A 15118-nucleotide genomic window follows, 5' to 3' on the forward strand; every position below is an offset into this window, starting at 1 on the left:
TTTTTCATAAGTTATTGAGTCAAAGTTGCTCTACCAGTACTTTCAGACTCCTGAGAGTTCTGTGGTTATGGGCTGGTGCTGAGGGTAGGCAGTGGCCCTGGACTGACGCTGGGGAGACTGAGCACGATGGTTCAATGTCCAATATAGTGCACTGGCTTTTCTGCAACTTCAGACAAAACCAAATTAAGAGCAATTCAGTTATTCAGTTGTAAGTAACTGCTTGCTTCCTGATAGGTGTTTTTGAGAAGGTGGATGAAATGTGAGTGTCTGTCTGCTACATAATCAATAGAATTAAAATCCCCAGCCCCTTATTTCCTGTGAAGTGATTAAAATCCACTTAGTACATAGTCTATGCTGGCCATACCGTTCCTTTGGAGCAATATATCAAAGTAATTATTAGACAGTTTATGAAGTGCTTAAAAATAAATGGTCAGCATAAATCTTCATAGAGTGTATTTTAATAGTTTTATTCCATTCAGAGAACAAATGGAGTCAAACCTTGGCTGGCCTTTCCATAGTCTCCTCCAAACTTACATAGCAATATAGCTCTTACAGCTTTTGAGGGGCAGCTTTTCTTAAAATTAAGAGACACTGAAAGGCTGCAGCAGTGGATAGTTTTTCTCTGACTGGTGATGTATAAGTGACACAAAAGATTTGATGTTGTAACTTGTGAACAGCCATTCTGTGTGTGAGGTGGTCCCTGCAGAAGAATGAAAGCTCTGCTGTTTACTCTGCCATCTCTAATAAACTTTCATGTACATTGGATGTATAACTTTTGAAAATGTATTTTGATCAATAGATTAAGTCCAAAGTCTCAATTCAGTCCTTGCCATTCTTTCCTGACTGTTTGGTTGATTTTATTATGAAATCTAAGAATCAATTTGAAACCATCAACTTCTAAGCCAACAGTTTCAAGACAGAGAATTGTTGATGCCATGATAGGGCATCATCTCTAAATCCTGCCCCAAAATGGAGTAGGATTTACTGAAGAGATGATAACTTTTATTAAATCAACAGATAGAGTTGGAAAAAAACCACAAGCACACAAGATTGAAATTTGTGTTTTTTGAGCTTCAAAGCTTGCTGGGTTTTTCTGCAACATTACCACTTAGTGCTTCTCCCTGTACATGTTATCTTGCTGAAATCAGTTATGATGGTTTAGGTGGCAGTAGATTTCACCTTACATTTTTCCTGTGATTACGTATTATTTTCTTTGATTGTTTAAGCAATATTTGAAGGAAGTTACAAATTATTTATAATTAAGACACTGAACTGAAAGCCAGCTTGGCTTCTGGGGTATCTGTCTTGATTCTGAGTTTGGTTGTTATTAACATGACTGATGCATTTGTGTTGTTAAATTCTTGCTGGCTGAAATAAAAACAAGGATATTTCCCCATTTTTACCACTTTTTAATAGGAAGATAATAATGCAAAACAAGGTGTGTTATAACAACTTTTTAGACATTCAGATGTATTTTTGACAGCAGCGTATTCTTGATTGCTATTTCTTATGTTCTTTATCTCTGAAATAAAAACAAGGCAGTGCTGATACGATTACACACCTTTTTGATTTTGTTGAATGCCAGGCCAGAGTACAGTCTGTTCAGACTTTAACACAATTCAGAAACATCCTAAGCAAGTACTGATGGTTCCCAGCCAATTTCTGAAGACAGCATGTCATAGAGTTTTAAAGAAATTTTGGAAAGCATAAAAAATAATAAATTGAAGAGATTATTGATTACAGAATAAACAAATTAGTGTTATTTAATAGACTCCCCCTTTTTGCTAGGTTGTGTCAGCATAACATTCACAGCTTGTTTATTTAGTGTTCTGTCCTCTGATTTGCATGTAGATATCTCTCCTCTTTGTACAGAAGAAAAACAACATTATATGTGTCACATGAACTGTGCAGTGTTTAAGCATATTATCAGGTTGGTGCAAAAGTAATTGTGATTTTGGACCATGAATTTTAAATCATTATAATTAGGCTCAAACACATCTTTATTAATCAAAATAGGAACCATTACGATCAACAGATTTTTTTGCCATGCATTGGAATTTGATGAACTTTTGGAAAGCATTTTCTGCATCTTGCTGGTTGTGGAAGCGTTTTCCATGCAAAAAAAAAGTTGTCGAGATGCTTGAAGAAGTGGTAGTCGGTTGGTGAGAGGTCAGGTGAATATGGCAGATGAGGCAAAACTTTGTAGCCCGATTTGTTCCACTTTTGAATTGTTGCTTGTGTGAGATGTTGTTGGGCATTGTTGTGGAGAAGAACTGGGTCTGTTCTGTTGACCAGTGCCAGCTGCAGGTGTTGCAGGTTTTGGTGCATCTCATCAATTTGCTGAGCAGACTTCCCAGATGGCATAGTTTCTCCGGGATTCAGAAAGCTGCAGTGGATCAGAGCAGCAGCAGATGATCACCAAACAGTGACCATGACCTTTTTTTGGTGCAGGTTTGGCTTTGGGAAGTGTTTTGGAGGTTGTTCTTGGTTCAACCACCGAGCCAGTTGTTGCTGATTGTCATATAAAATCCACTTTTTGTCACATGTCACAATCCAGTTGAGTAGTGGTTCGTCGTTTTTGTGTAGAATAAGAGAATATGACACTTCAAAAAGACCATTTTTTGGATTTCCGGTCAGCTCATGAGGCACCCACTTTTTGAGCTTTTTCACGTTTCCAATTTGCTTCAAATGCTCAACAACCATTGAATGGTCAGTGTTGAGTTCTTTGGCAACTTCTCATTTAGCTGTAAGAGGATCAGCTTCCATGATTGCTCTCAGTTGTTCATTGTGAACTTCTGATGGCCGGCCACTATGCTCCTCATCTTCAAGGCTCTCATCTGTTCCACACGACTTCTTGAACCACCACTGCACTGTACATTCATTAGCAGTTCCTGGGCCAAATGTGTTGTTGATGTTGCGAGTTGTCTCCACTGCTTTATGACCCATTTTGAACTCAAATAAGAAAATCACTCAAATTTACTTTTTGTCTCAAATATCATTTTGATAGTCTAAAATAAATATAAAATAAACAGCAAGTAATAAGTCAGTAGCAAGAAAAAATAAAGCAAGAAAAGCGCATTAAAAAGATGTACAACGTAACCAGATTTATTTAAGGATGTATTCCAATATCAAATGGCAAATTTCAACAATGCAAAACATGCAATTCCTTTTGCATCAGCCTAATAGTAACATGTCAAACAAAGCCCAGCACTCTTTTAAATCCTCTCAGAAAATAGCCTTGAATACCTACAGTGATCTATTTGTTTGTGATTTGTTCCATTGCTAGCAAAACAGATATTTGAAGCCAATACACAAAACAACACTAAAATCAATGTGTAAACCATCAATTCCTGAAAATTCATCTAAAGCTGTAGCATTGCAGAATATATTGCTTTGCCAATAAAGCTGGTTAACTCAGTAAAGAATGTATGCATTCTCTGGGTTTCACCTATACTGTCTGATAAGAAAAGATTGTGTTTAGCCATTAGCTAAACCTAAGCAATCACTGGCCATTTTTTGTCCCAGAGAGGAGCCTCCTGGGGTTCAAATACACTATGAATGTTTTTGCTGCCTTTTGCACTGGATGAGAGGATACTTCAGTTCTCTGGACTTGTTTCCAAAAGAATTAGGCTCAGAACTAATTACGACTATTATTTTTTAAAGGAAAGAAAACTTTTTTAAGCAGCTTGTTTGTAAAGATTTATTACTTCTTTTTTTTTTTTTTCCTTTTTTTTTTAAATCACCTCTTGATCTAAAATACTTTTTTATTTGCTTTCTAGTTCAATTTTGTTGGGAAATTGCTTGGACCGAGAGGAAACTCCTTGAAGAGGTTACAAGAAGAAACAGGTGCAAAAATGTCCATCCTGGGAAAAGGATCCATGAGGGATAAAGCAAAGGTACTGTGTCTGAATTCTGGTTGCAGTTAGTGTCAATACATTTGTACATTAGCTGTTACATTTAGATTGCCTGTATGCTTATGAATGACTCAATTAATAGATTTATAATAGATTCTGAATCCAAGGCCTGCTTTTTTTTTTCAAGTTACATCAGTTGCTTAAGTACAATTTTTCTCTTGCTATGCAAAGCTTACTTCCCATATAATTGTAGACCACTGCAGTCACTACAGTACCGCTGTCATTTAAGTAATTAACCTAAAAGAGAAATGATCTTGAAGTTAATGTATTTTGAGATAAGTGTTTCTGCTAAAAAAGTACAACTTGTATAGATTACTGCTGCAATATTTTCCTACATACATAGGTTTTGGCTTTCGTTTTTCATTTCTTTAGAGAAGAGACTTTGAAAAGATTGAGTCTTTATTAAGGCCCTAATTGTGAAAGAGATAATGAAGTTGACATTTTGCTTAAATGCCTGTAAAAATGCACTATAGATGATAAAAGAAAAATACTGTGTTTGGAATCACTTCCTGGTTGATGCACCTAAGGTACTTATTTGTAAGGTAAGGTACCTTCATATGTATCTGATCCAAAGAACAAGTGCTGATTGCATTGTAGCATCTTACTTTACAGTCTGTAGAACATCAGTATTATGGTCAATACAGAAATAAAGACTGCTAGTCTCACTGAACTGTATATTGCCTTCAGTAATGCCGTGCCTTGTTCTACTTTCCTTTCTGTCACCTCTATCATTCATCTCAGTAGCTTAAATAATGAAAGAAATAATATGCCAGAATAAGGGAAAGAGTAGTCAGGATTTTATGGTTGGTATTAATCAGTTTGGTAATGCATATCAGCAGTCATGCTTGCATTATGAGGTCTCCAATTACAATATCGAAGAAGAAGAAGCCATAAAACAGACAAATTAGGCACACAGAGTGTGTTTCTTTTTTTTTTTTCCAGAGATTTCTTTATGACATTGGGCATATTGATACTTCAATTATCTATTTAGCATTGTATTTTATGATAATAAATGTTGAATACAATAAAGATTTTATTTCTAGGTATTGACAAGTAAAATATTTTATCACCTTTGGCTCTACTTTGGAATGATAAAAAATACCTCCCTGGATGAAAGAATGGTTGTGCTTCTGAGTACCAGTAATTTGCATCAGTATTGCATCTGACAGCTCCATTCTCAGCCACCCACTCAGGTTATTGTTGCCAAGAGCAGCAATTGCCCAGATGGGGGAGAATGAAGGGCTTGTCACCAGCTAAAGATGTTTAAACACACACACAAAAGTCCTCTGATTTGGAGATCAATCACTCTTCTTTTCATATCATTTAAATTTCATTGGATCACAACAAATAGTGCCAGAATGACAGTTATTACGTTCACTCATATGTCAGCAGAAACAAAATTCAGGGTATTTTTTTCCTCTTCATAGATTATTTCATCCTTGAGCGTAATCTGAAGTATGAACTTCATGGAAACCCATTCATATGAAAATGGTGTAAAAAAATGAAGTTCTAGAGCAAAATTGCATTAAATATGGCAGCGATGAAAGTAACTTCTGTAGAGAAGGCTTCATAAGTGACCGTTATCTTAATCCAATTTAGACGTTACTGACTCAAAAGAAAACAATATCTCTGTGCAATTACAGTGAGAAAGAGGAATTATCTATTCTGTGTACATAATTTCTACCAGTTCCTAGCAAAAGAGTCTGAGAATGATCATGGGATGGGTAATAGTTCCAATTAGCATTTCAGAGAGGATATTCTAGCTTGAGATACTGGTAAAACTTAAAGAAAATATATTTGACTATGAGCATAAATAATAACGTGAACGCCTATATTGCTAAAGTAAATACAACTTGCTCTGGTTAAAACAATTTTCTTGACATAAAATAAGCCCACTAGTCTCATTTACACAGGATTATTTTACTGATTTAAATACCAGTTACTGAAGTCTGGAGGCTTGTTGTAGTTATTTTGTACCATACAAGAAATCAGTTTAAGTGTATTGGTGAATGAGTCTTCCTTCTGGAGAAATTTTCAAGAAAAATCTATGTTATTTCTCTCCATAAAGTAGAACTTGCATAGAGCTGTCTATATTATGCCATGAACCATAATAATTCCTAGGCAGACCTCAAGCACATATGCTTTTTCCCTCCAGTCCAGTGCAGCTGGATGCTGAGCTGCATCAGACCAGCAGAAATAGAATTTCTGCTGCAAAGTACTGAATATATTTATGCCATAAATCCTTATGTACTTAGTGTTTGAAAAGAACTGATCACTGATGTGGGATTTTTTAGCACCAAAATGACAGTAGGCAAATGCTTGGCTCTAGAATGAACGATTGTGGCCAAACTCTCTAATTTTGGGCATATGGAGGGGCAGTTTCCAGTTCTGGGAAGTAGACTCTGTTAAGGCAGGTATATCTACTTTTCAGAATTTCCATATCTTTAGAAAAGCCATCTGTGGGTAGATTTCAGAGACCGGAGAATTTGGACTCTTCCTTTCCAGAGCCTCAGGACAGTTGTTAAGAGCGACTTCAGATTTTTTGGGTATGCACTGTGCCTACAGTGTGGGAACAGGATAAATCAATTTGAAAAGGCAATGGAACTTACTTAAAATGAGTATTATGAACAACTGCAATTGTGCACTAAATACCACAGAGCTTAAATATGTGTCACAGAAAACCACGTGATACCGAAGTCTAACTGCAGCAGTTTTGCAGAACATTATTTGGGATATAAAGAAAACTTACGATTCTTCCAGAGCAGTGTGGCTAATGCGAGTACTTAAAGCTCTGTGCTGAAGCTAATGCTTCTGGTTTAGCAGAAGTTTAGTTTTCTGTAACAGGAGAAAGATCCTACAGGATTCTGACAGAGAAACAAGCACCATCATGGAACATGGAGAGTCCACTAGACACAACAGAAGGTGATGCTGGCTTTTGGATACTTCTTCGTTTTGATTTGACATGCAAAACTGTAGTTAAAATTTGAAATATTTATTGTCTGAAAAACTCCTGTTTATTTTTTAATCATAGAAGAAGTGTTGTTCAAAATGTTGAGCATAGTCATGAGTACTGAGAATTGTGCCCACCATAAGAGCACAGCCAATTTTCAGTGAGCTCTTAAAACCAGTTGAGCTCTCACTATCTTGTTGGCTTACATGCTTCTACTAAAGACTGTCATTCCTGTAGTAATATCATATTATAAATATGCAAATACATTCTTCAGAACAGGTATGGGTGAGTTTAAGCATAGTCATATTGAGTTGCTTTGGTTTTGATTCTTTTCCATTTGTTTTTCTTCTTTTTTCCAAACAGCATGGGAGGCAATTGTAGAGGTAAACAAGCAAACTGAAGTGACAGGGGAAATCTCATTACAAGTGGAATGAATTGATTGCTTTCATACACTGATGCAAACCTTGTCCTTTTGAACCATGCTATGAATGCTTTTCACTGTGCCATTAAAAAAAAAATAAATGTATGCAGTGAGATGGAATAGCTTTTTTGACATAAACTATAGCAGTAAGAACATGGATTCTCTTTTAAAAAGTAGAAAAATTGGTAGCAATGTTTCTTAAACACTTCTATTTCTTGAACTAGTTACCTGTCAGAATTCTGTAGGAGAGAGCACAGTCTTGGGGCTTACGGCATTTCTACATACTCCCTGGTTTTGATTATTTATATGAGTGGTATTTTTACGTTCAGATTAATTATACACCAGTGTGCAATAAACATGCACTAGATAGTATACATAACCTGGTCTTTGTGGTTTGTGGAACTTCAGAACATCATCTGTAGAAAGCAAAATGGCAATGATTTCATGCAGATGGGAATGAAAGGAAAATTTTTGTAGGAAAACCAAGAACATTTAGGGCCTGAGAGAAAATAACCCCACTGGTTTCATTACAACTGCTTTTAAGGGCTGCATGACCTGACTGCAGATTGCTGGAGCTTGGGGAGACTGTGTGGGAAGAGTCAAAAACATACTCTTCCCATTCCATGTTTCTCTAAGAACCCGCTGCTGACTGGAGAGAAAACGCTGATCAGAGGGACGCGGCTCTGAGGTGGGACCTCATGCGTAATAACAGGATTCAGAGCAGTTCGACAGTGTTAATCACAGTCCAGCCAGGGTACTGAGCTGCAACTTGACTTCAGCTCTTTTTATTCCGTTTTTATCAGAGTTTAACTGTACCAGGGTAGATGAGGCTGTATATGGTGGAATGACTACATAGAAGCAGTAATTAATTGGTATGGATATGGATAGTGCTGGTAAAAGAGGGCAAATGAATGCCACGATCCCAGATTAATAACTGAAATGGTGAAGAAAGCATAGGAAGAACAAGAACATGTTAAGAATGGGAAGAGGACTGGCTTGAAAAAAAGTAAAGTGGCAGGTATCAGTCTTTTGCCAAAGAAAAATTGCTACCTTGTACAGAATTTTACCTTTTTTATTTCCCATTAACTTTATGGTAGGAACATTCAAATGAAAGGATGATGGAAATTTTCCAGTGAACACAGAATTATGTAGAAAAGAGGCATGTGGAGGCTCCAAAATTCTGAAACAAAAAAGAAGGATTGTTAGAGAAATCTTGAAAATGTGTAAGTGTTGTAGTTGACATTTTTTCAGGGTAAAATGTTTGTGCTTTTTTTTAAAGAACATTTTTATTTGACAAAAAACGTAAGTGAATATGTTTGGAAGAGCTGAATAACCTAAGAACAATAAAATGTTTTGATTTTGCTTTCATAACATTTTGAGTGTTAGCAAAAGAAAGATTTTTTATTTTATTCTACTAAACAATATGAAAAATTGCTTTTTTTTTTCTTAAAAACTCTTTGTTCATCACGTGCAATACACTAAACTGCTTAAGCTGAAGAGGATCACATCACCTTTGCAGAAGTCACAGACACTCCAACCATCTTTATGAACCAGTCTTTACTTACATAAAGCAAAATTTGGAAAATTATTGCCTGATAACAAGGCTATATTAGATATAGATATATTAGATAAAAGAAAGCTAAAACATCAGTTACGACAGTAGCACATGGGCTGTCAGCCACACATGAAGGAAATGTAAGTCATAGTGCTTGAGTTAAATCTCCTGAATACTGATGTAGAATTGCCACCCCAATTTAAATTCTTACTTTTTACTTAGAGAAATCCTGTCAACAGCAATTCCCATTTTGCACACTTTCTGAAGTGTGCAAAAGACACTAGAAAGTTAAAAGAAAAAAATTTACCTTAGTGGTTCATTGCAGCAGATTTTACACTGGTGCCACTCCACTCGTGCTGGTGAGGTCACTCTAGCTTATGGCTATGGTAGTGAAGCCCAGTGTGTCGTCATGAGGTTTTAACAGGTCGCCTTTGTTTTGGCTGGATGGCTCAACCACGTTGACCTTACTTAGAGGAGCAGGCTGGAGGAAAGCATCTTAGAAGCTTTTTATCTGGATGTATATGTATAGAGGGAGAAAAAGATACGTGTGTGTGATACATAGCTGTCATTCATGGTTGAGCCTGTCATTCTATATTAGCCAGTTCCTCCTGATGTCTTCTGCATATTGACTAGGGATGTCCGTCTTTTATCAAAAATGTGAAATTCCCATGCTCTTTCATGTTCAGCTCTTCTATCTTCAAAAGATGCATGATTACTTTCAAGATTTCAAGGCTGTTTTGTAACCCAATTCTAAACGTGTCTACAGATTTGAAGGAAATTCCTGATAGATGACACCACTTCAATTTTAAAAGGATATAGCTAAAGTAGCATTACTCTCAGATTATCACCAAATTATTCAACAGTGTTGCTTTCACTTTGGTATGAAACTTACTGTCTATTCAAGACATACTTGACTTAGCTTCTAGATCATTCCATACACTGAATGTGGATAACGTGCCACCTTTTTTACATTCTGAGTTTCCTGCAGCAGGTGAAGAAAAAGCATCAATACCAAATCACCCTTTATACCAGAGACAGATATCAGTATCGTTTTAGGTCCTGAACCCCCCGCAAATTGCTATTCCCTGCATGTGTACGAGACACTGTGGCTGCGTATCTCTGCCACAGTGAGTTCTGCCTTGCTTGAGTCTTCAAAGTTCTAGAAAAAACTCTTTTCTAGAAATGTGGCTCATGGCTTATGCTGTCTGTCAGCTCTGACCTGGATTTCATTATCTAGATCTGAAGATCGGGCAGTGGATCCACGACTTCTCCGGTTGGGTTCCAGTTCTTCTCTGGATCTTCTGGTTGGTCATTGTAGGAGTATATGAATATGACTTTGTTGTCCTATTAGAGAAGTCATTTATGTCTCTCAGGAAGCAACCTGTTCCTACTCTCAATGCTTTTTACATGTTTCTTATGAAAAAAGTTATTGCAATATTACAGCTGGAGTCCAAGTTACTGCAGTTTATATAATTAGATACTTACCTATGTCCCCTCCTGAAAAGGGACACAGGTCACGAGGTATTTGTTGTTCCTCAGTACTGGAACCTGTTTTCACTGCTGCAGGCTCTGTCCTACCATCAGAGTCAAGAATTACCCATCAGGAATTGCTGGTTCACAGAAGCACCGTATTTATCTTCTGACCATCTCTCAGCCAGTCACTCCCTGAGGCACCAGTAACAAAAAGATGATGGTGAATATTGCTATGCTGGCGTTTCACTTTGTGTATATTCCCCAGGAGAGAAAATCCTAAATTGAACAAATAAAAAACCCAAAACTTTATGGCCTTTTTGTCTCTCAGAGACAAATTTTGGACTATAAATTTTGGGCTGTAAAGATTGGAAACAGTCTGCCTCATTGATTCTGTAATTTACTCACCAGTGATTTCTTAGAAAAAGTTATAAATACCAAGCATTTTGTGCAAGCTTGTGTGCTTATTAAACGAAACCAAACTGAAGCCTCTGACCTTGTTGGTATGCTGGTTTTTTAAATGAAATTATGTGTTGTTGTATAGCAAAGACTTATGTTTCTGCATGCACATGGAAAAATGAAACACAGGTTTTTATTTTAAATTGGAAAGATGGCAGAAAAATTGAGATTATCATATCTTCCTATCCTTGACCTATATCAATTCCTGATGAAAGATTAAATTTCATAGGTTGGCTACATTCAAAGGTAGGTTAAAACAATCAGGAAAATGGGACACTCATGTAAGTTTTTAATATGTTTGTAATTTAAAGAAAATTTGAAAATTGTTGGAATTATCTCATTGGACTCCTAAGGAAATCTATAAGATCTCCTCTAATAGTCTCAGTATCCCAGAAGTGCAGTTTGTACTGCTGAAGCCAGTGGCAGTTTTGCTAATGACCAGTGAGAGGAATAAATCACTCTTAGTATTTTGCTGAGTGAGCGAATGAAATTCAAATGCAATCTCCAAATATTTCTCTGTTAATTATTAGCCTAAAGTCCTGGTCTAGAGGGTGGGATGTTAGAATGGTTGCAGAGATTCAACCAGATATATCACTTTAAGTATTTCCTGCTGACTTGATTCATGGAGTGATATGATACGTCCATGTAATTAGTGATGGCATTTTCAAAATGGAATAACCAAGAGACCAATTTAACTCTGTGTTAAAAATTTCATACTGTAAGACTGATAGTTTAGGAAATTACATTGTCTTCACAAAAGAATTATATCAGACTTCAAACAGATGCTGAAAAATTCCTGGTTTATTAATGATGCAACACAGTGGTGGTATTAAATGTCTTCATCATTTCCCTCATACCCAATGTTAAAACAGACTTATGTATTTCTTAGCTCTAGCAGGATATTTGTAAGACTTACACTGCTGTTTTCAAAAAGGTGGGACACATTCTTCTCTGTGGCCATGCGGCCAGCTGGGAGATCCCTTCCTCTCACCCATGGCATCTGCAAACATGAACAACATCGTCAGTGTGAGTGCTGGCACTGATGTCAGTGCGCTTGGAGCAGGCAATGAGTTTTCTTAAAACAATAAGCTTTCAAAGAACAAAAGCAGCACGATGTTTCAGAGAGAGGAAGAGAAGAAAAAAAAAAAGAGACAAGGAAATTTTAAGTAAATGAACTCAATGGCTTACAGCAATTTGTGGGACTGTAGATCTTTCCACACTCGTGTTTTTTCCCATCTGTACTTTTTCAGAACAGTAATATGTATTCCAAAGTATTTTATTTACCTACACGTGGCTTCATAAAGACCAGGTCTGGTCATGCTGAGTTTTATGATTTTTGTTCTTACTGTTTTACATATAGATAAATGCAAAAAGAACTGCTTTGAATTATTTGCAGCAATTACGTTAAATCTCAGTTTTCTGTGCATAATGTTATCTCTACTCTTGAGGATCATGATAAATACTTTTAATATACTTTAATGAGCTACTGTTACAAGAAATTTTGCATTACGACAATAGAGGCAGCATTACAGTAAATTAAATTACAGTGCACACAATTAAATAGAATAATGAAAAAATCAGACTTGGAGCAACAACTCTTTGCAGTCCTCTGAAATTCAATTCCACGACAAACACAATAGGAGAAGATGGTGAGTGGAATTTAGATAGCTAAGACAGATATTATTTTGTTTGTAATATCTCCATCAGGGATTAATGTTCTCTTTTTCAGAGACATTGATTAGTCTCTGGTTTATTTTTCTGATTACTGTTGTAATGTAGCATTCCTTTTTCATTTATCTACGCAACGTCAATAAAACTTTAGAGCTATAACTTCATCGTGGTACGGTTGTTATGCAATCTGCAATAATTTGTGTCTTCTGAATGACAGCTTTAAGGAAATCTGCACAGATCTAACTTGAGCTTATAGCTATATATTGCCAAAAAAACCCACCCTTCTTCCTTTCATCTTCCCTGAGAGAGTGAAATATTAATTTTACATACGACTCCTTTCCAACAGCTCCTTTCCAAGAACACTTAAGCATGAAATACATTTCTCTCTTACCAAACATAGCTAAAGTAAGGCATGTGTGCAGCTCTGGACAGTCATTATTGTGAATATACAATGAAATTAGAAGGCATGATATTAACTTTGCAAATGGTGTTATTGATTTTTTTTCCTTGTTTTTCTTGTTTCTTTTATTTTTTGGAGATGAACTCAATCCAATATGGAGCTGGCATTTGCAGTCAGGAGGAATATAAATTTTGCATTTAGTTCCCATCACTGTGTGGCTCTGGCTTGCTTTCCTAAATTCTTAGTTTCCCCACAATAAAGGATGACAGTTCTTGCCCATCTACTTTAGAGGTGTCTACAGAGAATTAACGAATTGATAATTATAAATCTCTTCACAAACACTGCGTGTTATTGCACTAAATTCACAGTTTTCTGAGTTCAGATGAGTGAGCTTTTATCCCTACAGAATACATCATGCTCCTAAGGACACCTGTGGTTGTGCTCAAGGCTTTCAAGTTCTTTTACCTTTCTTGTAGTGGTATGATATTCTACCTGTTTATGAAGTCAGATATTCTGTCAGTTTAAATCAGATCAACTCCATTTATAATCCAAAAAAGAATGAATTTTCATTTTTACACAGTTTGAGTAGCAGTTAACATTTAAAATATGTACATAAAGCCGTACCCTGATTCTCATCTTCTGTCATCTTTTGCCTTCCACGCTATCTGAGAAGTTTCTTTGAAACCAAGTCTTTAGAAGTGACCCTGGAACTTAACACCAGACCTTGATCTCATAAAATGTGTTTAGAAGATGTAGGAACATGGTTGGTATTTTTTTAGCTTATGGATGTGCAAATGTTTTGCTGAATTTAGGCCTTACAGACAAGTCCTCCCTTCCTGTGCTTACAGCCTCCTGCTGTGAAAGTCAATGGCTGCATGTTGTGTGTTTGGTGCTCCAGCGGATGAATGATTTAGGGATATTTATAAACTTTGAAAAATTCACTTGAGTCATTTATTGAAGTGGAAGGAAAATAAAAAAAACAAACCTGCTCTGTTTTTCTGTCCAGCTACAGGTCCCACTTCATCTCTTCTTATATTAAAGAAGTCTGTTACCAAATGCTTTTTATCTGGCACAAGAGGGAAAGAAAATAGATGTTTCCTTTGTATTATGTTGTTAATCCTTCTCCAGAGGTCCATTTGTAGGGTAGGGAAATACAGGGAATGGCCAGCAAGCCTTACTTCCTTAATTAAAAACATAATTAACCACACATATAACTCTCTCAACTCTGTTGTAACACTGTTCTTATACTGAGCCACTGCCTATTAAGAGACTTGAATCCCTATGTATACATGTAAATCCAAAAATAATGTTTCACGTTTCTTTAAATGGATGTAGCAAATATGTACTCCTTAATAGTTTGACAATAAATTATTGATTCTCTTTTACTGTTTCAAGGCCAAACTATTGGTGTCAACTGTTGCAAACAGAATTAATGTTTTAGTTTGTTCTTTCAGAGATTTAGCTCCAACTGCTAAAACACGCTCCACAGAAATGAATCTCTTGCAATTGTCATGCAATAAAATATAGGAAGTTTTTTCCAACTAGTTTTAAGTAGGAGGCTCAGGCACATTCCTAAAAAGTCAATGGCAAAAATGACGTGATATTGAACCTCTGAATCAAAAAATATATAGTGGGGTTTTTTTGTCCCCTTGATGACCCAGGCCCCAGATAATTTGTAATGATGATCATACAAGTTTCTATCTTTAATAGTTCCTTTACTAGAAATAGCTACCTTTAGTTCTGTCTGTTTTCTGCCATCTTCTCTTTCCTCTTTCTTATTACAAGAGCAGAGCAATGTACTGAATCTGCAGATTTGCTTTCTTCTCCCATGGTGCAGGTAGCTATCACAGGGGAAAAAATGGTGTCTCACACTGCTGGTTCCGTGCTAGCTGGATGATATGCAGTCTTTCATTAATAATGCAGATGGATAACGCTTGTTATATACACCAAATATTTTTGGAGGCGAAATTTATCATTAATTTTCCATTATTCCAGTTTTGAGTGGTCTGCTTGTCCCGCAGCTGTAGCCCAGCACTACTGCGCAAAAAGATGGATGAACTCTCACTTGTGAACTCTTTCTTCTCAATATCACAGAACGTACATGGGGAGAAAGATTCCTCCTTTAGCTCTTTAATGCAACTTACTCTGTAGGCCCTCTGTACAGCGAATGTCAACCACCATATCCGTCTCTTAGATATATGGGATGAATCCCATGGTCTTTACTGACTTATACAATTAGTTTAGGCTCCACACCTGACTTCTGGGGAGCTAAAAGAGG

At 36.4% G+C, this 15118-nt stretch overlaps 1 protein-coding gene across 7 annotated transcripts in view; it reads left to right on the forward strand.

The window, feature by feature from the left end:
• Positions 1-15118, forward strand: part of KHDRBS2 (KH RNA binding domain containing, signal transduction associated 2) — a 372066-nt gene that overhangs the window by 135766 nt on the left and 221182 nt on the right. For all 7 annotated transcript variants that reach the window (XR_010651118.2, XR_011738480.1, XR_011738481.1 and 4 more), the window contains exon 3: positions 3780-3896. Coding sequence is in view for 1 of the 7 variants with exons in the window: in XM_065834300.2 (XP_065690372.1) it covers positions 3780-3896 (117 nt within the window). In the remaining 6 variants the exon portion in view is untranslated. The remainder of the gene's footprint in view (positions 1-3779; positions 3897-15118) is intronic.

Source organism: Patagioenas fasciata, chromosome 3 (genome assembly GCF_037038585.1).
Source record: "Patagioenas fasciata isolate bPatFas1 chromosome 3, bPatFas1.hap1, whole genome shotgun sequence".
Lineage (NCBI taxonomy): Eukaryota > Metazoa > Chordata > Aves > Columbiformes > Columbidae > Patagioenas > Patagioenas fasciata.